General features: G+C 36.0%; 2 protein-coding genes and 1 long non-coding RNA gene across 4 annotated transcripts; all 3 read right to left on the reverse strand.

The window, feature by feature from the left end:
- Nucleotides 1–3,825: 3,825 nt before the first annotated feature.
- On the reverse strand, nt 3,826–4,314 carry LOC107632920 (uncharacterized). The gene has a single exon (XM_016336562.1). It carries the CDS (start codon nt 4,312–4,314, stop codon nt 3,826–3,828), a length of 489 nt encoding a protein of 162 aa, XP_016192048.1.
- A 7,065-nt stretch (nt 4,315–11,379) lies between these two features.
- On the reverse strand, nt 11,380–18,934 carry LOC107630246 (uncharacterized). 2 transcript variants are annotated; one of them, XR_015907588.1, is made up of 3 exons: nt 18,777–18,934; nt 11,848–12,091; nt 11,380–11,738 (listed from the first exon to the last, which is right to left on the reverse strand). It is a non-coding gene; the product is annotated as an uncharacterized LOC107630246 (long non-coding RNA). The 2 variants fall into 2 exon arrangements; XR_015907587.1 differs by having other exon boundaries at nt 11,382–11,660.
- Nucleotides 18,935–21,121: 2,187 nt separating this feature from the next.
- On the reverse strand, nt 21,122–23,830 carry EXPA12 (expansin 12). Its single transcript, XM_016337880.3, has 3 exons — nt 23,616–23,830; nt 22,209–22,518; nt 21,122–21,651 (listed from the first exon to the last, which is right to left on the reverse strand). Exons 1-3 carry the CDS (start codon nt 23,770–23,772, stop codon nt 21,336–21,338), a joined length of 783 nt encoding a protein of 260 aa, XP_016193366.1. The 5' UTR covers nt 23,773–23,830; the 3' UTR covers nt 21,122–21,335.
- Nucleotides 23,831–26,089: the final 2,259 nt, after the last annotated feature.

Consider the following 26,089-nt stretch of genomic DNA (forward strand, 5'->3'; position numbering starts at 1 on the left):
TTTTAGTTATTAATCAAAGTATATTTTTAATTATTAGGAGGTAACGTATTTAATATTAATGATCCTGAATATAATTTAATTTATTTTCTTTTGTAACCACTCACCCTTTTACTGATTCTCCTCACTTCACTTTGTTTACAAGGAAAAAGTTTAACTGAGTTTTTGTCACTGAGTTTTTGATGCATCAATTAGCCGGCGGAGAAATAGAATTTGCAATTGAGGTGTTTTATAAATTGAATCAATATGTACATGCTACTCTTTTAAACCTTTTTTTTTTTTGTCTTATTTCAGCTGGATCAGGCCAAATAATTCACAACCAATTATAATTCTCTTTTTTGGTAGTATGGCATGATAATTCATCTTAACACACTGCTTATATCGCAAGGAGTTAAAAAAGTGGAACAACAAATAGACTTATTTGATGAGGATTTTTTTTATTTATAAAATAAAAAAATATTTATTTCCTCTAAAACGAGTTTTTAGCTTTATTTTCGAAAATATCTTTTTTTTTTTTGGGATTAACAACAAATTTGCCGCTCCCCGACGAACTCTATGATGAGTTCGCCATAATATATATACTAGTGGGATCATTTTGACTTGTCGCTTTTTTCCTCTATTCTCTCCTCCAAATTTTTTCTGTTACTTGTTTCTGCCTTTTCGACTTCCGTAAAGTTTAGTGTAGACGATTGTCTCAGTTCTAGGTTAGTAAATAATAGTCTATTTTTTTGTGTTAACTTGGTTTACTGTTTACATGTTAGATAAATTTGTTAGGTATAAATCGTTTGTTAGTTAGAATAACAGATTTATTATTTACATGTTAGTTAGTTAGACGTATTTTTTAGTGTTGTTATGTTAAGTATATTATTTTATGTCACCGATTTTTAGTATAGTGACTGTTTATCAACATATTAAAGAATATAAGAAAGTATATTATTAGATAATTTAGTTAGAGGTATAACATTGCGTTGTGAATTAGAAGGTAATTACGTGAGCAATAAAATTTAGGGTTGAGTTAGTTATAAATTAATTACTTACATGACGACGTCAGTTAAATAGGATAAGCTTAAAATTAGTAGGTTTATAAGTCATTTTTCATTTAGTTTATTTTTTAATAATCTAGTATGTAATTTCGTTTTACTAGATTGTGTTTCGATGGAGCAGTAGTTATTGGGTTATGAGCATGAGATGTATAGATTGGATCAAGCTGAGCACATCGCTGGGATGCTTGATCGAGTGGTATGATTTTTTAACCTTTTTTTTTATTTTATTGTGTTGAAGAAAAAGTGAACTTGCTATTTTATTTTATTAAAATTTTTTTTTTCCGTTTGGTAGGCACCTTGGATCTTGCGCACCAGATGGAACTTGATGACACGGCAGTCGGAGCATATTAGGCCATATCTGAGACGAGTCGGGTTTGCGTACGTCGCATACATGGTCGAGTTCGAGCATGATTGGTCGCTTGCCTCGACGTTGATAGAGAGGTGGTGACCTGAGTCCCATACATTTCATTTACCGTGCGGGGAGATGACTATCACCCTGCATGACGTGGCATATCAGTTGGGACTCAGGATTGATGGTGATCCTGTGAGTGGATGCATAAGTGGGTGGGAGAAGCACCATAAGAGACGGACCATTGAGGAGTTATGTGAGCAGATACTGGGTGTTGTTCCTGGCCCAGAGGACATACAGTCACAGACGAAGTGGACTGTCAAGTTCACTTGGTTCCACAACACGGTTTGTGGAGAGCTAAAGCAGGATGCCACAGCGGAGCGGCTGATGAGGTGTGCGAGAGGATACATCATGCAGCTGATAGGTAGTATCCTCTTCCCTGATGCATCTGACTCTCAGGTGCATATCAGGTGGCTTCCCCTGCTGGAGGATCTTGATGCATGTGGCCGGTTGTCGTGGGGTTCGGCTGTGCTGGCATTGCTGTACCGGCAGATGTGCCGGGCCACGGAGCATGGGCAGCGCAACTTGGGAGGATGCGTCAGCTTGATGCTTTCTTGGGCCTACCACCATATTCCGTTAGTACGGCCCGATGGGTTTGATGCTCGTCGCTTTTCCCTGGTCGAGAGGTATTATAAACACTTACCAAAGTTATTCAACTCATTATTAAGTTGTTTATTAATAATAAAGGCTAAAATATTATTGTTGTTGGTTGTGTAGGTGGGTTTAGTACTGGCCGGACAATGCCACAGGCGAGAGCAGGCTGAGGCAGTACAGGCGGATGCTGAACGGGATTGGGATGCTGAATGTAAGTTATTAATGTTTAATTTTAAGAAATTAATGTTTAGTTAACTGTTGATGGTATTGCATATGATTATCTGAATTTCGTCGTGCATCTGTGTTCTGTGAACAGGTTGAGTGGATTCCATATGCGGACCCGCAGTTGGTTGGGCTTGTTCCACCGGCGATAGCAAAGGCGGATGTCTCGGTGGCGGTTGTCTGTCTACTGTTGTGCTTTGCTATCGTCGAGTGGCATCAGGTGGACCAGGTAGTACGTCAATTCGGTGGCCTGCAGCACATTTCCACTAGGCCACTGAACATTGATGACATGCACAGGCTTGATGGGATATTCGGTCGCGGCGAGTGGTTCCCGCATCTGCTTGGTGGCCGGCATGAGATGTGGGATGCTCGGGCCGACCATCGTCTGCCGATATATCATCATATAGACATGCGTCCGTCCCTCCCGTATATGACATGGTACCTGCAGTGGGCGCACACAGAGTTATTCGCTTTGGGTGACCAGTACTTAGTGCCTGCTGGGGTGGTGCCAGAGGACCTGCCCATACATCATTCACTTGCCCCAGACCTACATCAGCCAGAGGACGGTCACCTGCCGGAGCTCAGGCCAGCTGCCGGAGCTCAGGCCAGCTGCCGGAGGAGGGAGAGGTAGGGGACGGGGGCGAGGCAGGGGGGAGGCAGACGCGGTGGAGGCCGTGGGAGGCAGGACCCCGAGGAGGTTCCCCGCCAGAGAGACCCTGTCAACCCGCCAGCTCACCGTGCCGACGATGCAGGCTAGACGGTGGGATCATTGTCAGGACCCATGCCAGGTGACTACTTGTCTTTGAGGCCACCTGGGTCACATCATTCGGAGGTCGGGACCAATCACCAGGGCTCGCGGCCAGACGCGAGTGTTCATTTTGACATCGACACGCAGTTTTAGATACCTTTCAGTCCATCAGAGCTCGGAACACAGCCCGACTACCAGCCCATATTGGATACCCAGGATATGATTGATGTCACAATGATGGTGCCGGACTGGATGACGGGCGGATTTGGAGATATGTTGACCATACCACAGGATACCCAGCCATTCTCACAGATGCACACGACACCACCTCAGTCTGCATACTTGCCACGCCACATCGATACTGACCAGTCTAGCGGGTCATCCTCCACTGCGGATTATGCGACGATGAGGGATCAGATGAGTACTCCAATGCCTGGCCCGGTCCCTCCACTTTGTCGTGGTCAGCGAGATGTCAGACCACCTCCCTGTGGCACAGGTGGGTGTCTCGATCCTAGGCCCCACGGACGACATGCTGGCCCACGTGGTGGGAGGCAAGGGCGGGGTTAGTGGTATCTAGTTCTTATGGTATTTGTAGGAAATTAATGTACAAAATGTCATTTCTTTGTTATACAAATTTTATAAGTAGATTACTTATGATAAAAACAGTAGTTATGTATTATAATATGTATCACTGGGTTATATATCACGGCAGCTGACAACTTTTGTAATGACTTATAACTTTATGACATTATAGTTCACGACATACAATGTTATAGTTCATCCATACATTAATTTATTTAAAACAACTACAGCTACCGTCGACTAGAAGATGCTCCTCCATCACCAAGAGACGTGCAAGTCCTCCGCGTGTGCCCGATTTGGCGACACAATCCGCACTGCTTCTCCCCATTATGCTCAACGTCATCCATGTTGTTACGAATCATGGAGCTCACGGGCCAACCTCTCTTCGCTCTCATCATCCGAGGGTTGGGACGGATTTGGGGATCGTCATACGATGGCCAATCATCCACGTGTCCTATGGGTTGAAACTCTAATCTGTAAACATTGAAGACCGACTCCATGCGATACATAGGATGCACAAACCGCTTCCAATCAAGCCTTGCATGAGAGCAAGCTGCAAGCACGTGAAGACAAGGAATATGAAGAGCCTGAAAATACCCACAGTCACACTTGCCCTCATCAAGCAGTACCTGATAATTCTGTTGTCTGGATCCCAGAACTGCCGCTAACTCTTCAACCTTGAAGTTTGTCCTGGACCGATCAAACTGGTAAATATTCATAGTGTTCACGTGCTTCGAGTTGAATTATATGGCCTTCATCAATGTCTGTGAGAATTCAGCACCGACCTAAAGTTGTGCCAGTGCCTCAGAACCCTTCCTTGCAAAAAGTTCACCCAAACGAAAATATCTTGACTTAACAAGAGCCGTGATTGGCAAATTCCGGGAACCCTTCATGACAGCATTAATGCATTCGGAGATATTGATCGTCATGTGACCAAATCGACGTCCCTCATCAGCATGCTGTGCCCACTGTGACCGTGGCATTTCTTCAAGCCAGTTTGTAATAGCTACGTTTTCGCCCCTCAGACGGCCATATAATGAGCAAACTCACGATGCGACTTCGAGTACGCTGCATTAATAAGAACCTTCTTCGATTCTTTGTTCCTAAAGTGGGTCATGAAGTTGGCTGCAATGTGTCTTGTACAAAACGCTTGGAAGGCATGAGGCGGTTTCCATAAACTCCCTTCGACATTCAGTGCTCCATCAATGGACTTGTGTCTGTCTGAAATCACTAACACCCCTGGTTATGGTGTAACATGCTCCCGTAAGTATGAAAAAAAGAACGACCACGCCTCCTTTGTCTCACCCTCAACAAATGTGAATGCAATGGACAGGATGTTTGCATTGCCGTTTAGCGCTATGGCCATCAGCAAAGTTCCACCGTATTTCCCATATAGGTGGGTGCCATCTATAGAGATAAGTGGCTTGCAATGCTTGAAGGCCTCAACACACGGTGGAAATGTCCAAAAGACCCGATGAAACATCACAGTGTCAGTCGAGGCAGGCCACGGCTGTGTCACTAGTTACACCCAACCTAAATGGACATACATTAGTCGGCTTTTTGTACGCGGTTGAATTATTTAATAGCGAATAAATAAACCGGAAATAAATCTTACCTGACAAGTACATCTGCATAGCGAATAACCAATGAGGAAGCTCATTGTATGACTCTTTCCAATCGCCATATATTCTAACGATGACTCTCTGTTTTGCAAGTCAAACCTTTCTGTACGACACCTTGAAACCAAAATGATTCTCCACACCTCCTTGTAGAACCCTGATGCTGATTGTTGGATCGGCCTTGACCATCGTGAAAATGTGTTGTGCAATCACTTTCGAATCTAACCTACGATGATCTTTCCCTATCGAAGTTTGCATGCAAGTATGAGGACTAGTGTGAATATGGCTGATAACAATGTTTAGGAGGGGGTTCATATAGGTGTGCATTGGGGGGGGGGGTGGGTTGTAACTATATGAAACCGGAGGAGGTTGTTGCCAAGAGAGTTGATCATAAGCATATGCCTCCTCCCACCTTTGATTCTCCCATCCTTGATGCAAACTTTCATTGTAGTCCTCATTCCCTACAACATAGTTATAACCACACTCATAACAAAAAATGTGAGAATTCATAATAGAAAGAAAGAATAAAAATAAATGCTAATAAGAAATAATAAAAATAGACTCCTAAAACTAGAAAAAACTAGCAAACACAAGTAAAACTAAGAGAGCAAAGATGTAACAACAAGAAATTGCAAGAAAAACTAAATCAAGACAAGAATTAAAACCTAAACTTAAGAGAAATTTAACTAATCTATCCTAATTCTAGAGAGAAGAGAGAGCTTTTCTCTCTAGAATATAACCTAAAGCACGTTTTTAACTAAAGCTAATTGCTCTCCCCCTTCATCCTTCTTGAATTTGGCCTTTAATAACTTCAGAAATGAGTTGAATTGGGCTTTGGTAGGTCCAGAAATCGCCCCAGTGTCTTCTCATTAATGAGTCACATGATCGAATTCGTGCGTACGCATGCCTGACCATGTGTATGCATGGTTGTAAAAATACAATCGTGCGTACGCATCAATTCTTGTAGGTACGCATGGATGTAAAAACTACAATTGTGCATACGCATGGCTGTAAAATACTCCAAATTTCATTTCTTCATGAATTCTTCACTTTTGCATGCTTTCTCCCCACTCCTTCAATCCATACTTGCTTTGGAAATCTAAAATCACTTCATCAAACACATCAAGACATCGGATGAAATTAAAGTGAATTAAAATTAGCAATTTAAGGGTCTAAAAAAATATGTTTTCAATCTTAAGCACAATTTAGGAAGAATTCATAAAACTATGCTATTTTAATAAATAAATGCAAGAGAAGTCAATAAAACCTACCCAGTTAAAACAAATAAATACCATGAAATGTGAATTCATCACTAAGCCCATATAAAATTGGAATAAACGAAAATACTAAGTCTAGATAAAACTGGAATAGAAAAATAGAAGAGCTAATAATAAAGTAGAGTTATGTTCAACGAAACTAAACTAAAAGTATATCAGACATAATATTCTCCTGGATACCAGATTTCACAAAATCATCTAGCTTAGCTTTCTCACGAGCAACATGATCCATATCATCCTTCCAAAATGGCTTCTTGTTGAGATCAAAATCTTTTACCACATCTTAGATTTCTAGTGATTCAGTTGTAGAGCGAACATATCCTCTCTTACAAAAAAATTGAAATGTGCCACTCTATAATGATGAATTGTTTTCGACATGCCCACTCAAACTCATATGCTGGATTGTTTGTAATGCTCGTCTACATAAATAAAAAAATGTAACGATTTATATTCAATTTATAGTGTTGTATATAGGTGCTAGCAAATAATTTATTTTTAAAGTTACCTTCAGATCCATTAATATATCATCGTCATCCCAGTCAAAAGAAATAGTAAAATATGGAAACCCAAACCTTTGCAGATACTACATGCTAAGTGCATATATTTCCTACAAGTTTTCAACCAAACCAATTAACTATTGATAATTATTAAATGGTAATATGATGTTAAATTCAATAACAAAGCGCAAACAGAATATTAAAGATAGCAAATCTCTATACTAGAATTCATAACAAAGGATGGGACACTAATGTAGAATGCATGTGAGAATGGTAACTTTTCACATATATTGGTGTGAGCATTGGGTGCTATCAGTCAATAATGAACATTAATCTTGTTACATCAAACGTCAGAGGCCGTATTGAATGCGTGTCGCAACGAGGAGAATGGAGAAGCGGAAGCCATCTCCTTAGCAAACTTGATGCTTCCACAATATTCAAGCAAGTCACGCTCTTCTATAGTAATCTAAGTTGAGAACTTTTCGCAAGGTTGTGCGAGTAGTGATAATGATATGTTGTCACCTTACTCAGATAGGATTATCACTTTATGTGACCTAAATAGTAAGAAATTCATTATGATTAAAAAGCATAATTATTCAATTTTTTTTATAATTAAGGCAATTAATGAAATTCATATAAACAAATAAAAGATTGAAAAATTATTAGACAGGACTTTTCAAGAGGATATAATTTTGCCTATGATGTTTTTAAGTTCTTTGTTAGTTGGTTTAGTTATTAATTACATGATCATATTAATTTGGGAATTAATTATGTACACAAATTATAGATTATCTCTCACAGTTAACTCACCAAATAATATAGCATTTACTCTAACATTTAACTAGTTATTTAACTCTAAAAACTAACTCATATACACAAAGTAATATATACACATAATTATAATATTTTTAAATTTTGTTAAATAAATTATTTTATTTACATTGAACCCAAATGTCTTCTGAAAGGTCCTCCTAGATTAAAATTCATTTTTAATGTTCTCCCCAAATTCTCAAAGTCTAAAAAGACAAGAGCATGCATAAATAGAAAAAGAATACATTACCATTTTTTGTTTTTAGTAACTGTTACAAAAAAGTCCTAAGAATATTTAAAACACATTAAAATCTTCACAAAACATAAAAACCAATAATTTTCATTCACTTCACACCCCCAATTCAAATCCTACTCCCTATTAAGAGGAGTAAATTATACTAACATACAATTTTTACATAAAGTAGTCATTAAAATTAAGAGTTAAAGATGAAATTCAAAATAGAATTGAAATCTGACGATAAACATTTATTGCGTGCTTGACGAATTAGTTTATAAATTAGTTTCCCAAGGCTTATGAAACGTAATTTAAATAAGCACAATGTATGACTTTTTTTTCTTCAAAATCAAAATGAATTTAATTAATACTTAGAAATTAAATTAGTTACTATTCTAATTAATCATAGTTAGTAGTTTCTAAAATTAGTTAGAGCTATTCTGTTAAACATAAGCATGAACTTTTTTTACTCTTTTCATACTTTTCTTATAATTTCAACATTCATTATCAATTAAATAATTCTTTTTCTATTACCAAAATCTCTAAATTAATTCATATTGTAGAATTAAGCACTGGAATTGTATTTGGCCCGAAAGAACACGGGCAGAAAAATATGCATAGTAAAAAAAGAAAAAAAATAGTGAAATTGAACGTATATAATTTGATTTCTTTGATTACACTGTAATCTAATTTTTATATCGGTAATAAACAACACAACCACACTAAGAAACTACTATTTAATCAAGAAGGAAAAATTAACAATGTCAGCTAATTAATAATCATAGGAAGCGTAAAAATTATAAATCATCAACAGCATTTAAAATCAGATAATAACATATATCTTATTAATTTTTCAGTGGCAGTATTGGGAAGGAGGGAGAAGAAACTAACGATCAGAAAATTGGAAAAGCCTGCACCTGATAAATTGAATTTATCTGAAGTTAGGGTTTAAATTTGAAAAAAGTATAAACTGTATAAAAATATTTTGAAAAGGCCGGAGAAAAATACCAAACTAAACGTGGAATTTAGAGGTGGATATCGTTCGATTTTGCAGTAATCATTGAGTATGTGGCAATTGAGAGAGTCCATCTCAAGTAGGTCACGGACAAACAAAAACGTTAAAAAATTCTGCAACATTTAGTCAGAAAAATACAAGACGTTACAAACAATTACTACGATCATAAAAATTTGTCACTACTTTTCGTTCATAGGTATCTTCTTATTGGTAACTTTTGTGTTTATGATAGTGATAGTGATTTATCAGGGTATAATTTGTCCAAAAAGAATTAATGCATGATTCAACCGTATTCTCGTTTACTCATTATCAACAAATCATCTGTCATAATCATGGTTCTGAAAATTAAACCGGACCGACCGGTTCAACCAGATTAATCGGAAACTAGTCACCTAGCCAGTCCGGTAAGGCCAAAAACTGCTTGGTAAAAAACCGATAAAAAAACCGATCGAACCGGCGGTTAACCGGTGAACCGGTAGAACTGTCCGATTTTTTAGCAGGTTTTTGGATTGAAAGTAACACCCCTAAACGGCATCGTTTTGCCTCTAAAAAAAAGAAAAAAGAAAGGCTAAAGCTAAAACGTAAACGAAGCTGAACCCTAATCACCTAGAAGAGGAATCAACAGTTCAGCACCCACAGGCCACAACAACTCATCTCTCCTCTTTTCGCAGTCGCATAGCCACCACCACCAATCGAGCAGCCCACCGCCATCGCCACCGCATCCCGCATCCACAGCAGCGACGGGTTTGACCACCGCAGCCACCACCGCGTCCTCTTTCGTCGCCGAGCTCGCCTCCTCTTTCGTCGCCGTTACTCGCCGCCGGTAAGTAATACTCTGTTATTCACTTATTCCTCGTCGCTACCTTCTGATTTTCTGTGCATGATTTTATGATTTATTTGTTCATGGTTTTTTTATTTTGATTTTGATTTTCTGGATTAATGATTTTGATTGTTGATTTTCTGAGGTTATTTGTTCATGATTTATTTATTTGCTGGACTTCATGATTTTGGTTGCTAAATTCATGATTTTCTGAGGTTATTTTGGATTCATGATTTGCTGTTTTCTGAGGTTATTTTGGTTGCTAAATTTATTTGTTTGTAAATTTGTATGTTACAGATGAAACAATCACAAAGTAACCCATTAAGAAGGAGTAACATTTTGAAGGTCTGAATAGGATCAATGAATAGAAAAGAGAAGTGAGTTTCTCATCCGTCAAGAAGTAAGCTAGTAAATGATGCATAGTTGTTACTTTTTAGTTTTTATATATTATGCATTACAAAGAAGATACTGATAATGTTTCCAAGATGAATAGGAGTCAAAATCATCAAAACATATTTATTCCTTTATCTGGAGGAGTTATTTCATGTGCTGCACATCCTTTATATATCAGATTTCCTTTATTTTAATGTGGTTTACGTATTTGATTCTCCTTCATTGTTTTTGTTTTTAGCCATTTGCTTGTCTTTTCTCTTTTGATTGTGAATTGAATATTGCAGAGGATCATGATGAGAGTATACCCTTGTATTAAATAGGAATGAGAGTGTTGTTCAATATTAAATTTTCTATTTTTTTGGAATTAAACAGGATCATGATGAATTGAAATTTTTAAGTTAAGTGTAAGTTTGTGATTCTAAATTTCACTACAAGATTTTTGTTTATTTGTGGAGGTTTTTTTTCTTATTTGTGGAGGTTTATAACCCCCACCAAATGGTTTGTGGGGGTTTCCAAAACTCCCAAAATTTGAGGTGCCACGAGGTCTTTTGTGGGGGTTTTTAAAAACCTCCACAATTTATTCAGTGGGGAGTTTTGTGTGTGTTTAGTGGAGGTTTTATATCGAACTTTTGTGACAGTTTTAAATCACTTTTGTGGCAGTTTAAAACCCCCACAAATTGACTTTTCAATTTGACACAAATTAACTATTTTGTGAGGTTTTCAAACCTCCACAAACCTTGTAGTTATTTATTTTTAATTTCAAATCATTCATTAATCTCAATTTAAAATCCTAAACATTCATTAATCTCATCTCATTTACATATTCTCAAATTAAAAATTCATTTTTTAATATTAAAATTTAAAAACTAAATCTTTTATAACACAAATCTTTTAAAAACTAAATTTTTGATAAGTGCAATACAGCATGCTACAGACAAACATTCTAAGAATAGAAGGAATAAAATAAAAGATATACAAAGGAAATGTCTTCTTTCATGAATCAACTTGTATCTTTTACAAGCTGCAACATCAAATTATCCATTCGAGATGCACAAAATTCAAGAAGTATAAATATAGTTTTAATTCAACAGAATAAGTAAACATATAAACTCTGAATAAAAGTAAACAATAAAGCTAATTTTAGAAAAAAACAAAAGATGCTATACTTTACAAAGAGCTCTGTATTCCTTCTCAAGGTACTTGATACATGACTTCAAGCAGTATAAATAGCAAGCCCTTACACAGTTCTTTGTCTCTTTATTATAGTGTCCTCTGACAAGTTCATCTCCTCCAATGCCGACGTTACTACCTCTACAATTGGCCACAATATTCCATCCATAATCTTGTAAGGGCCAACCTCAGAAAGAAAGTCCAAGCAGGGTTTGAGCCTCACAATACCCTGAAAGAAATAGTTCAGTGACATCAAAAGGACCAGTTTGAACATAGATGAGCTTCATATCTACCAGTCCACCTATGCCTAAATAATTTAACAAAGATTTATTAATAAGAAAGCAATTCTATATGCAAATCATTGAACCTATTATTGTTCAAACACTAATCTTTCTATCAGCAACAAAAGCACTAACCTTGTAACACCTCTATATTGAGATGTTCTCTAGCCAAAGGTATCAATGGATTTTCTATGAGTAATTTGCTTCTGGTTCTGCTCCACCATTTCGTCATGCACCCTCTTCTTTGTGGTGCTCATGACAGCATGTGATGCTTGTTGTGAGGATGTGACACAACTTGATTGGGAGCTTGGACTCATGGACAACCTCAGTGATCGTAAAGGGTGTTAAAGCAAAAGCTGGACATTATGCCCAAACAGACCTGAGAATTGAAAAAGAGAGATTATCTTTACAAGAGAAAAGATTAAAATGAAACTAAGATAAGAAAGAGATCGATCAGGTAACTGAATAGGAGAAAAGAGATAGTGTTACCTCATATATCTATGTATAGACATAGTTCTGATGGTCTGCAGTGGCACTATTTCCTTTCTATACACACAGAAAACCACACAAAAAACCACACAGAAGAGTTTGTGGTTAATTAATGAATTAATATATATATAATAAAATTTAAATTCTTTTAATATTTATTTAACTGAACCAGTAAATTAAAATTATTTGACTAGCCTAAATTGATTACAATCAAATAAGACTAATTGATATATTTAACTAAAACGATGCAATTAAAATATGATTTGATAAAGGTTTCAAAATGCATGAAACGTAATAGTAATTATATCTTGTTTTTATTTTATCAATTTCCTTATTTTATCAATTTTCTTATTACGACACTAGCTAGGAATGCAAATAAGTAGTTTATTAGTCTTATCCCAACAAGAATGTGAAGCACAGACCATAATGGTTCTAAAATAACCTTATGGAAAATATTGGAATGTATGATCGGAGAGAGAGTTTTATGTTAGTACTTATTGGCACTTATTATGGATAAGTAAGAAAAGGGAATTATTTGATTCAAGCTACACTAGACCTCCTTATCAGCAATCACTAATTCTCAATCACGTCCACAACATTAGAAACACTTCATAAAAGGAACATGAGCATAGTTTTTAAGGGCAAGACAGAGTAAACCTCCTCTTATTGGCAGAGTTATCAGGAACTGGAATGAAAACTGGATCACTGAATTCAAACAAGAAAAAAAAAGGTTGAGATATGTGACGCTATGCTAACCATAGCCACCAATCAGCAGAACAAAATTTCAATCCAATCATTAATAGGATAATGGAATTCAAAAACAAAATTTGCAAGCTAAAATGAAGACATACCTTGCAATGTTCAACACAAGTTGATGCAAGATGAAATTAAAATGCAAGTAAAAAAGACTTGTTTATTTTTTGTGATGCTATGCTAACTGTGATCATCAATGATACAAGGTGCAAAAGAAGGCAACAAATAGAAAATGACGGATTAATAATTGTAATGACAATATTAAATATGAATGGATTTTTTCTATATAATATGTAATGCATTGCAAGCAACATACAAAAACAAAATAAATTAAAAGAAAAGAATGAAGATGAGGAAATTTCGAAGAGGACAAAATGGTCAAAGAGCGTGCCCTTTCCTGGAAGCCTTCACAGTCCACACCCACCAACTGTACAAAAACCAAAGCCACTTTCCTGGAAGTACCCTTAATCCCTTTTTCCCCTTCTTCCAAGTCACACACACACATTTCTTAATTACTATTATAATATTATTCCAACCTGCATGCACCTTCAAATCACATATACACATACCAATCTCTATCTCTCTTTCCGTATATAAACCCCCTAATAAACACTATCTTTGCCCATTGCACTTCCTAATCCCAAAACCACTCTCGCTCTACACAATCACTCATAACTGAATAGTAGTTTCAGTGGAGTCGATATAATGGAAGCATTGAATAATAGAAGATTATTGCAGTCACATTCAGTCAATATTATAATAGAGATTACTGCTGTTATAGTATTATATGAATTTAATTTTTTTTCCTTTCTTATAATGCTCAAAATCCTGCCCTGCATCTAATTTCTTCCATAATTACCAACTAATTTAAATAATAAAAGATTCTCATTGCAATCTTTGTTACTCACAAAACTATATACTATATCATATGATTTTTCTGACCTCTATACACTGTGGTCCATGTTCCAAGTTTCCTCCGCTAGCCTCTGTAACACCCTAATATTCAAATCCTTATGCTCGAGTCATAAGTCAATGATATTACGGTGGTACGACTCTCAGGTGGATTTTTAATAAATAAATATAGGTAATTTCGAAAGGAGTATTAATCGAGAAGCCTGAAAAGAGTAGAAATAAAATCGCGAAGATGTATCTCTCACGTTTCGACAACAAAAGATAAACCGTGAAGCCGAAAATGATATACGGACAAGGCGTAGAGGAGATTAAGAGATAGATAACAGATAGATATATATAACATAAGTAAATAGCCACTAGTTGCGACCCGCGAAGTTTAGGTCGGCTAGGGTACAGTATGAAAGTAGTTGACAACAGTATATCCTAATCTCTCCCGAAGGAAACATGAGAGCCTCTATAGGCAAATTCAAAGAGTTCAATACATAATATAAACTTTCCAAAACAAAGGTGGAGAGATTCTAATCAAAACACAAAGTAGAGGAAATAAAGATCTTCGCCGTCTCTCAGACGACCCACAACTCACTTCTGAGCACCTGGACCTGTATTTGAAAAACAAGAGATATATACGGAATGAGAACCCCGGGCCCATGGGTTCCCAGTACGGTAAAAGTGCCAAATAAATTCAATGTACTGCAACAAAAACTCACTAAGCATCCTAAACTTCTTCACCAATTATTCATCCTAGGTTCTCGCTAATCCATGAATAGGCAACTGTCATAAGGGAGTGCTAAATTCAATTCATGTTTCACATGTTTCCCAACTCGCTGACTCTTCCATGAATCAGACTCAGAATCATAAGCAAAACCATCACCAGTTGTTCTGCCTCAACAGTTCTATATCAATACATCATCATGCAATCGCATCATCAATTCATCCCATCAAGAACAGCCCTCACACCCACCGATACCAACATGAGGGGCCTCTCAGTTGTACAAACACAAGCAACACAGGCAAGTAATACACAAACATGATACAAGTAGAACAAGTAGCATATAGTCAGGTAACATGGCATATATGATGTAGAAATCCAAGACAAATGGCAAACCCAAACAATTCAGACATATGCAAATGATGAATGCCTGCCCTATGGCTGATGATATCATCTGTCGGTTATATAGCCAACCCGACATGTCCTGGTAGCTAACCATTGGACAGAAACACCCCTTGCGGAGCAAGTAGGTTTGAGCTACAACCCCCTTGCTACTGCCCGCTCAACCCAGAGCCAGTGAAATAATCACTACTGCGGCTACTACCCAGGCGGGTGTCTAAAAGCTCAACCTGGAGCGAGTGGATTCACCACTACTACCGCTACTACCCAGGCGTCGCAATCTCTGACCTGGAGCAAGTGGGACGAACCACAACCCTTGCTACTACCCAGGTATCTCAAGCATTGGCCCGGAGCAAGTGGGACGAACCACAACCCTTGCTACTGCCCAGGCATCTCAAACATATATTCATTCAATCTCAATTCATATTATCAACATTCATTGTTACCAAATCTCAAACATTAACTTGGAGCAAGTGGGACGAACCACGACCCTTACTACTACCCAAGTATCACAAATAAACATTTATTCATAATCACCTTCATTATTATCAATCCTCAGACAATGACCCGGAGCAAGCGGGACCAACCACGACCCTTGCTACTACCCAGGTATCACAAATACACATTTATTCAAAACCCCACGATTAAACTCGTTTATCATAATCCTCCTTTCCCGTCTCATACCCGGAGCAAGCGGACAACGCCACTGCCTACTACCCGAGGTCGCACATCACATTTCAATATTTTTTCATTATTATCCATTTAACATATTCATTCATTAATCATATATGCATTTATACTCAGCCATAAACAATAATGGCATTGCCGTAACCCGGCAATAACTCAGCCATCCGGCTCATGGTCCAATCAAGAACCGGCCATTTATCAATAAATATAGCCCTCCGGCTTATTGCATACACAGTACTTCCACCGTCATCCCCCATATCTCATAATCATCTTTGATCATCATTGATAATAACTTTTTCCCTTGCTTCACTCGCAAGTTACCACATCCCCTAGCTCCTTTCTCATTGCTAGGCATATCATAATGATTTAATACATAAGAGGTGAGATCGGAGGCTTAGAAGTATGAGATTTGGCTTTTAAAACTCAAAAATTAACTTTGGCATGAAGACAGGGACACGCGTACGCGTACTCCACGTGCACGCGTGGATGGCCAAAAAAACTCATCGACGCGCAAGCGTCATATGCGCGGACGCGCGGGTTGAAAAATAGCCAAACGACACGCAAGCGTCAGCCACGCGTACGCGTGGGTGCTCTTGCGCCCCAGACACAAAACTGGCACAGCTCTGGCACAACTCTCGGGAAAATAGCTGGGAATTTGGTGCAGCGCATCGATGCGCCCACGCACACCACGCGCACGCGTGGATAGTGCCTTCTTGAAGAACGACGCGTACGCGCCAAGTGCGCCTACGCGTGGAGGGTCATTCTGCTAAAAATTTTCTAAGTTAAAAGCTGCAGAATTTACAGATTCAACCCCCAATCTTCCGACGGACATAACTTTCTCATTTTAAATCATTTTTCACCCGTTCTTCGAACGGCATGGACATCCCGGATCCAATTTCATTTCTAAACAGATTTGGCACAAAACAGAGATCCGTAGTCCAAGTTATATCCCGTCAAAGTATGCCCAAAAACCATGTTTTCATACAAAACCACTAGGTGCCATTTTCAAAACAAGCCATTTTCAACTCTTTTCAAAATCAACCAAAATATGCCAATTTCAACCCTTTTTGAAATCAATCAAAATGTACCAAAATCCACATCAAGCCATCCTCAACTCACACATTGACACTTTACCAAAAATTCCCAAAACCACATCCAACCATTTTAACACTTCTCAATCAAATGGCTAAAGGACAAACACAATATCATGTCATACATCCTTCCTCATCCCAATTTTCAATAATACCATTTTCAATCAACCATCATTATACGTAATCAATATCATACTCACTATCACGTGATTTCACCCACAAATCAACCTTAATCATTCCCCAAGCATATATCACAACATACATATCTCTAATGCATCATCATACCATCAAGGCATCAATAATTGTAATCACATATATGACCACATAATATATCTCAACCGAACCAAACATACCTCGTCTACATAATTTCACCCAAAATTACCAAATTCCACACTTCAACTTCTCAAACCTTATTATTCAATAACCAACCTAATCATTCATATATTCATTATCTGAAATTCATCCAATCACTTGTGCCATCATACAATGCACACATCAACTTACCTTTCTTACCTCTTTCCGGCCTCCGGCCCAAAATTCACGGCCTCCGGCCCAATTTTCACAATTTAAATGCATAAACCATAAATCAATACTCATTACCTAGTACATCAAATTCTCAATACACCAAGCATACAAGGTCACACAATTCTCAACCCAATCATTAATTCACATTACATATCAACTATGCATATTAGCACCAACCATTTACACAATCCAAACTTAATCCTAGGAGCATCTAGCCTAGGAATTCTCATCACAATACACGGTACTTAAATGAAACTTAAACCGTACCTCTTGTAGCCAAACCAATTGAGCCTCTTCTTTGGAATTCTTCACCAACATTAGCTCCAAGCCTTACCAAAGCTCCTCAAGCAATACCAACCTCCCAATTGTGCACCAACATCACCAAATACACTAACATAACCAATATCACATACATACATCAACCTAGGGCTCATAAAAATGACAAATCACAAGGGTTTGAGCACTTCTTACCTCAGCCCATATGAAGTAGGGATAGAACCCACTTAGAATCCATGTTGGAGTATCCCTAAACACCCAAAATCACAAGATTTCAACACTAACTATCCAAAAACGTGTAACAGTGGGAAATTTCGAAAACTGGGCAGAGATGAATGGAATGCTCACCACCAAACTTAAATAGAATTGTAGAGGATGAGAAGAGCGACGCGTGGCCGCAAACGGCTCGTCAATCAGAGCTCCGTAGCTCAAGTTATGGTGGTTTGAAGATCAAAGAGAGTTAGGTTTTCTCTCTTCTCTTCTCTCTTCTCAAATCAGCGCCCCAACCCTTCTTTTTAGGGTAAAATGAGCTGAAATGCTCACAACTAATGTTTATATATGTTGGGTCTTGGACCCACTTAGGCCCGGTTCACTTATTTTTGCCCATTGGCCCAATTTTGGGCCAAAACCTTTAAGATTAGCGCTCTAAATCGCACTTTAAATATTTCTACCTTTCCTAATTATAATTCCTCATTTCTTAATCTTATTTACCCATAATCAATTTCCTCAGCTGTAGTACCAGACAGATCTCAGCCGGTACTGCCGGTCAAAATTCTACTGCGCGCTTTTACGCAGAAAACTATATTTTCTGACTCGGAAAAATTCACTGAATCCAAATATCATATTTAAATTATCAAATTCCAATTGCCAAATCTTTCAACCATATTCGCTCCTATTTAAATTATTATTTAATTAATTTCGGTTAGACCGGGTATTACAGCCTCAAGCTCAGGGCTCAGAGCAACACTTATCACTTAATTATAACAAATAACAAATCTTGAAAGATAGGCAGTTAAAGAGAGATAGATCTAAGTTTAAGGTAAGACGAAAGACAGTTAAAGAAAAACACTATATAAATAAACAGATGAGGACTTAATTACTCATGCATTCTAAGACCAACAAAACCCTCACAAGAAAATCTCATATATAAATTCCTGGATGAAAGAATAAAAATAAACCTACAATATAATTGAAAATAAACTGTTAGTTTTAACTTTCAATACCTGTTTCAGGTTAATCAAGAAGTTCCAGGTTAGATAAGCTTGGACAATTGCACGAGCACTCAGAAATAGTAGCTGATAACCATTTTCCTAACATAAATTCAGTATCCAGCATTAGATTTGAGATTCAATTCAATGAAACAATAGGTAGATAATAACGTCAACCATGCTGGGGTGCATTTACATTTGATAGAAGAAAAAGTTAAGTTGACAACCATTACTATGTAACAAGCTTGCTGAAGAATGCAAGGTGAAACATGGAAACAAAAGAAACGAAAAAAACGTAGAGCATGCAATTGGATTATGGACCATGGACAATTGGTATCAGTTTTGTTAGACACAAAAAAAGCCACCATCTCAAGATGTAAATTAAATGTAGATATTTTTATCATGTCAAATTTAGTAATTTACCTCCAATTGAGATTTTCGAAAAATAATGATAACATGGAAGAAAATATAGCTGGAGAGTGAGAGTGAGATGAGATGCAGAGTAAACTGATAAACTCTATCAACTCAAACCTGCAAAAGCATCAAACAAAGGGAAAAAATATTCATATAATAATCTTTTTTTTCCTCATTCATTTTCACCTTTTCGGCTGCGCACTCTGAGTCACATTCAATCCGAAAACAAAATTTCACAGAAAAACAAAAACAAAATAATCGAAACTTGAAACCCCCCAAAACAATGCTCTGCTCGTTCTTCTTCTCTGAAATTAGAACACAAGTTTGACACACACACACACACACATTTTTCCAACCATGGCTGTAGTCTATTTAGCCAATAAACAATTACAGCAGAAGTAGATAAAGACCGCTTCGGATCTCACCATACACATATATTCAATCCAAGCAACTTTTGAATCCCTAAAACCATCCATTGTTAGCTACATGATGACATTAATATGGCAAAAAACCAAAATGCGCATAACATGGTTAACCCGTTTGTCCACTAAAGGAAACGTCACAAAACAAAAACCAAACATGACCAAAAATAAATAAATAAAAAAAGAAGAAGAAACAGCAATACGGAAATAGCTGAGAAAAAAGAAAGAACACATTTAGGAAAATCCAGAAGCAGAGCGAATGGAATTCGCAAGGATCTGATATGTGAGGAGTTTACTTAGCAACCATTCTGGCGATGAAATCCTCGTAACGGATCTTACCATCGGGGCCAACATCAACCTCCCTGATCCAGAAGTTCTCGATCTAGAAGCTCTCTACCGCAACGGACACGGCAATGGTGACAGTGCCGGCGGAGGAAACGGCAGCGAGAACGGCGGCAAGAATGGCGTATGTAGAAAACTTAGGGTTTCATTCTCTCTCAGCGAACTCGGTGCCTGACAGTTTGGGAAAAAAAGAGAAAATGATGTTTTATTCCAAAACTTTGAATTTTAATTAATTATGAGTGGAGGTTTTTTAAAATGCCATAAATAAAATATATTGTGGAGGTTTTTAAAACTTCTACCAAAATACTCCCTCAAATCAATATTAATCTTGTAGTGTTTTCTGAGTTTTATTGTTGAATAGATTGAAAGGTTGTTGTTGAAATTTGCTGTAACTCTGAATTTTTTTTGTTGCTGATGGATTGAAATTTTTAAGTGTAAGTTTGTGATTCTAAACTTTTATTGCAATGACCAATTTTTAGTTTTCTGCCTAACTTCTTCTTTTATTGAAGTTCCTCCCAGATAGTAGCCAGTCGATACTCAGAGAGCATAGATAAGATCTCTAACCAGCTTTGAGTGTTGGATTACCTTTTTATGGACATTGTCTAACTTGGAATGAACTTTGGACATAGATCATTGATTTAAACCAACATCTTATTATGTACTAAAGCATTCTTTGAGTTAAAGGATGAATTTTCTTGCTGATTATTTTGTTATAATTTAGAACTTAGTTAAAAAAATTTTATTTTATAGAATTTTAACAATTAAGAAATTATTGAATTTGTATATTTAAAATTGTATATTGAATTTTTAATAATTATATTATATATTTAATGAAACCGGTTCAATTTCAGTTGGACCCTCGTTAAACTGTTAAACCATTAAACCTGTCACCTGACCGGTTCAATAACCGGTCCGGTTCTCGCAACATTGATCATAATTGATACATTCTTTAGAATCTACCGAAGAGCTTATAATGGATTATCCATTAGAATGTTGGATGCATCAACAAATTCTAAATGCCTACTTTTTTATTGGACTATTCACTCTTTGTTGCTTCTAGTGTAACAGTTCTTGTCTCTCTAAACTAATATTTCGTTATTCCATATATGTAAATGAAATAATAAAAGTTTAACATACACATCATATCACATTAGGAGCATTACAAAATATAAAATTGGAACATATAGATGGTTTTCTCCATTATTGAATAAATAATCCGAAATAATACATACATTTTTGCAAGCAAATTTTGAAAGAATAAGTAAAGAACGCAAATTATATTATAAATTATAAATATTATTATAAATATAATTAAGGTCCACTCCAGCCTTTTAAAAACGGCATGGTTGTGGACATGTGAATTCGATGGCTCTCTCTTTCCAGCTAATGATAAGATTCAGGAGAACTGGTTTCTTGATGAAAACGTCTGTCCAAACCTCCAACTAGAAGGAACAACATTGAGAAACTGCAGTGTATTCCCATCTGCCAATGTTAGCTTGAATGAGAGCCTCTGGTTCCGGAGATCCACACTGCTTTGCCAGTTGGCTCCCCAGTTGCGGTGCATAGGCAGCCAAGACGAGCGGCCTCTCGATCCTTTGATCGAGACGGCCTTCACGTCCCCGCTGCCTCCCACGTTGGATATCATCACCATGTTGAAATTGGATTGCCCCCTCAACGTGAATCTCACTCCACCTCTTCTTTTGCATGGCACCCTATTTTCATGTGATGTACGGACATGCATGAAATAGAGATTAACTATATAGTTCGTAGACATTAGGGCACTAATTAAGATCGTATTAGCTTAGTATTGCTCTAGATATATTGTTATCAATGAAAAAGTCCCTTTTCGAAAGTAAAATAAAATATAGTAAACGGAATTTATGAAATTTATTTAAATGTACATACTTTTTTATTTTTAGTTAGATTATTTAAGTTTATGGAATATTAATTTTATAATATAGTATTAGTACTTGACCAAAAAGTGTGAAATAACATATTAGATATATAATTTTTTATATATTTCTATCCAACCATTTAAATTTTTAGAATAAATTTTTAGATATAGATGTTGTTAGAGATTATTATATTAAAAAAATTAAATTAATAGCTAAATATGATAAAAAAAAATAATACATTATAATGGGAACAATTAAAATAATATGATAAAATAACAATTAATGTTTCAAGTAAATTTACAAATGTCATTATTAAGCCCTGCCTCGTCGACCCTTTATCATTTTCTTTATTATTTTAATTTAATTATTGTTACCTTGTATAGAGAACGGGAACAATGCCTTCACTGCCTTGTCTTGCAATGCGAAAGAAAGACGGAGCGGACATATCAAAGTGATGGTGAGGTGGATCACACCACCCTCCCTGGTTGTTCGGAGGGCAAAAATTGGTGGCAGTTACGGTCACACTTCGTCGCCGGAGGCACCATTTTGGGTCGACCCGGTAGTCGCAAATCACTTGGTAGCATGCTCCACAAGCCTCACCACCTCTGAAGAGCATGGTGCTCACTGCCGCAGTGTTCACACCAAACCCAGCATGAAAGGTGTTGTCATAACCACAAGCTCCCCCTTCAAATGCAATAAATAAGCTTCAATGCTAATTGAATTCAATAAAATATCATTAACAACAATATTGCTTCTCATGGTCAAATATAATAATAAAGAAGGAATAAAAGGCAGATATCTTTTGTTTTGGCCTTCAGTTTTGAAGTATCTTTAATATTTACATCCCTTGTTAACTGTCAACAATATTTTTCACTATACACTGAGCATACATCTTTTCTTTTTTGTTTTCTCCTCTTCATCTTTGGGTTATATTCTAGTGTAATTGGATTGATTTTTTCGGTTTAATTATATATGAAAACAACAAAAAGTTCGGTATGATAGATAAGTACTTGTTTTCTAATAATTAACTTTGTTACTTAATTAATTAAAAATCACCTACAACTTAAATTGAATAAGCATAAAATAATTAGATCTCACTTTTTTTTAATACAAAAGAGTATTTATTCTAAAAAAATTAAATTGTTAAATAAAAATATATAAATACACATATAAATAGATATATATCATATACACCACTCACGCAATATAAGGTCATTTTTTGTTTGTGTAAATTTTGTACATATATTTTTTTATTTGTATTATGTTAAAATTTTCATTTTACAAAGTTAATAAGAATCGAATTTTAAAATTTTATGATATAAAAATTATTTGTTTTAAAAGATTAAGTTATCGGATAATAATACGGTTATATTTAATATATATTTTTTATTTTCCAAAGTCATAATTACCGTAAAAGAAAAAAAGGTAAGGAAAGGCCTTGATATCTTATTTTGCTCACTTATCAGACTGCAAGAATAGGTTAGATCAACTCACAAGAATATCGTCTATACAAGGATCTTTCTATATTTGATGAGCGCTATGCCCGAAATATTTATCATGTATGTATATATAACGAGAAATATTATATAGTTATAAGAATTTATTATTTTCGATCGTTACCTTTAGTTATCAATTTAATAATTTAATAATGTATTTTAATTTTCATTTTTAAATATTAATAATTAACTAACTGCTAACAAAAAAATACATTTTAATGATCCTCTAGTATTTCATATATATAATTTGTGACACTATGTAGCGTGTGTTAAAAAGTAACATACCGAGGCTGATGGGACTTTGATTGGCCCCGTAGAAGGTTGCATGAGCTTTAAGCCAAGATTTAGCTTCAACAGGGACACTAACACTTACTCCGATAAGAACCATAAAGAGATTCCAAACGAAACATGATGAAATCATAATAAGAGGCGCCATTTTCATTCTCACTAGACAAACTGCTTTTCTTGCTGAATCGCTTTTTTTTTTTACCACCTCAAAACAGAAGATACTAAGTATGGTGTATGTATATAATCCTTGGAGAAAGTGCCCCCGGTTTTATAAGATTTGAAAACGCGGTTGTCGGTGATTATATATAAAATTAATTGGATCTGATATTTAACTAAACTTTGATGGAATATCGAGGAATTATGATGAAGGAATTGAAAACGCGTTTTTCCTTTGTACATTCTGTGAAGTACGGAAGACATGTACGGCTGGCTGGACTGCTGAATTTCCGGACAAGATGATATGCAAGCACATGCAATGGCTTGCTGCCACCGCAAAGTTTTCAATACCCTCCTCTTCTAATTAAAATCAACGAACTCTGCCCTTGCTCTATGACAAATTTATAGAAGTGTTTGCTTCGGTACGATAATAAATTCATACGTATCAATACGATAAAAATGTGGACAAATTAAAACACGACGTGTGGATTATATTTTCCACGTCATTAATCAATTTTTTCTTTTTTAAATTTAAATCATTTTAATACTTTTTTCTTTTTACCAAAGATAGGAGATTCGAACCCGCAACCTCTTAATTGAGTATGGAGAGACTATGCCATTTGAGCTATTATTCATTGTCTAAATCATTTCAATACTTCTACTAAACTATCTTTATACTTTAATAAAAATAAAAAATATTTTTTATTTAATTTTATAAAAAGACTTAAATATTCTTTTTGTTATATTGGACAAAAACTATCCTTAGCCTAATCCTTTTAAAAATTAAACTATCTATTTTTTTCCTAACATAAAAAATACTGAACTAAATAAAAAAAATTCAGATTTGGGATAACCATACATATAATTTCAACTATGGGACCGTACATAGAAATTAACTTTCATCGGAAGACACACTCATTTTATGAGAGTTTAATCCATTGCACCTGTTAAGGGCTAACTTATAAACCAATAATCGATTCAGCCATAAAAAATTCCAAGTTTCACCTTTTATTTCTTTAAGATCAACTAAGTCACAGGTACAACACTCTGAACACATAAAGTAATTCAACAGCAACATCTATTAATCAAATGAATTACTATAATACTAAAGACACAATTAACATGTATGCGCGCGCATTATTTCTTATCCAGCCCAAATAAATTTAAACTAACTAAACTTGCCAATATACAGGACCAAGTAAATGATTTGCAGTTACAATACAACTAAAAGCAAGGATCATCTAGAAATCCATAGAGAAAAGAGAAGGCCAAATGAATTATAAAATGTATAAAAGCAAAAAATAAGATGCTTCTGTCACTGCTTCCAATTTTCACTTTAGAGCCTCTTAGGATAGAAAATGCATACTCAATGCCCATGGTTAGTAACTAGTTTTACTTAAGACCCCCATGGTTTAATACCTTCGAAAAAAATGAAAAGACAACCATAATTCGGGGGAAAAAACACTTTCTCTTGAATTTTAATTGATGCTGCCCAATTACAGTGCATGATTCTCAATATGAAAGATTTTTTCAGTGATGTTACCTTCTCATTGATATTCCTGGCAACTTCAATTGCCTTTGTGTAGTTCTTCGCCGAGGCAGGGACACTTCCACCGCGTGTGCATTGAGGCAAAGCAACAGGAGGCGCCGTCGGGTGGTTCGTCGGAGGAATGGATGTGTCTTCAACCTGGCTGCCGGTTACATGCAGCAGAAGCGGCGACGCTGTGACGTCTTCGGGGAGCCACTTGGTGCTGACCGGCGCGGCAGCGACGCTAACTTGGATTGACACCGACGATTGAGGAAGACTTCACAAAAGACAGGTTCGGCCGCGCTGAAAGGGGAAAATTGGGGGATGTGGCTGCACGGTTAAATTGTGGGTTAATTAGGTTTACAATAGTAACCGGGAGAAATTAGAATTAACCTAGAGTAATTAGGAATGTGACTTTTTGAATTAAATGGGTTCTGAGTCCAGTCCAATAAAAATTGACAAGAGTTGGTTGGATTCCTTTTGGTCATGTAGCGAAATTGTAAATTTATAGTAAAATAAAAATTCATATCCAGTTGTCATTATATGAAATTAATAATTAAATTTATTAGATAATAATTAATTAAATTTATTAAATTATCTAACAATTCTCAAATATTAACTTCACGTGCAGACAATGACATATGAGCTTTCACTTTATTATATGATAACTAGTTAATATAGCAATGTGATGTATAGTATTATATTATTATATTTGAATTTGTGAAAGAAAAAAGATAGAAAAATAATATTTATAAACAATAATTAAATTTTTATAATATATAAAATT

Source organism: Arachis ipaensis, chromosome B3, assembly GCF_059453495.1.
Source record: "Arachis ipaensis isolate K30076 ecotype BB chromosome B3, ASM5945349v1, whole genome shotgun sequence".
NCBI lineage: Eukaryota > Viridiplantae > Streptophyta > Magnoliopsida > Fabales > Fabaceae > Arachis > Arachis ipaensis.

Excerpts from the sequence above, each read along its gene's own strand:
- LOC107632920 (XM_016336562.1), bottom strand. The coding sequence starts at position 4,314 with ATGAATATTTACCAGTTTGATCGGTCCAGGACAAACTTCAAGGTTGAA.
- EXPA12 (XM_016337880.3), bottom strand. The coding sequence starts at position 23,772 with ATGAAAATGGCGCCTCTTATTATGATTTCATCATGTTTCGTTTGGAAT. Across the intron at positions 22,519-23,615 it reads TCAAAGTCCCATCAGCCTCG|GGGGAGCTTGTGGTTATGAC; the intron begins GTATGTTACTTT and ends TTGCATTTGAAG. Across the intron at positions 21,652-22,208 it reads GTTCCCGTTCTCTATACAAG|GGTGCCATGCAAAAGAAGAG; the intron begins GTAACAATAATT and ends ACATGAAAATAG.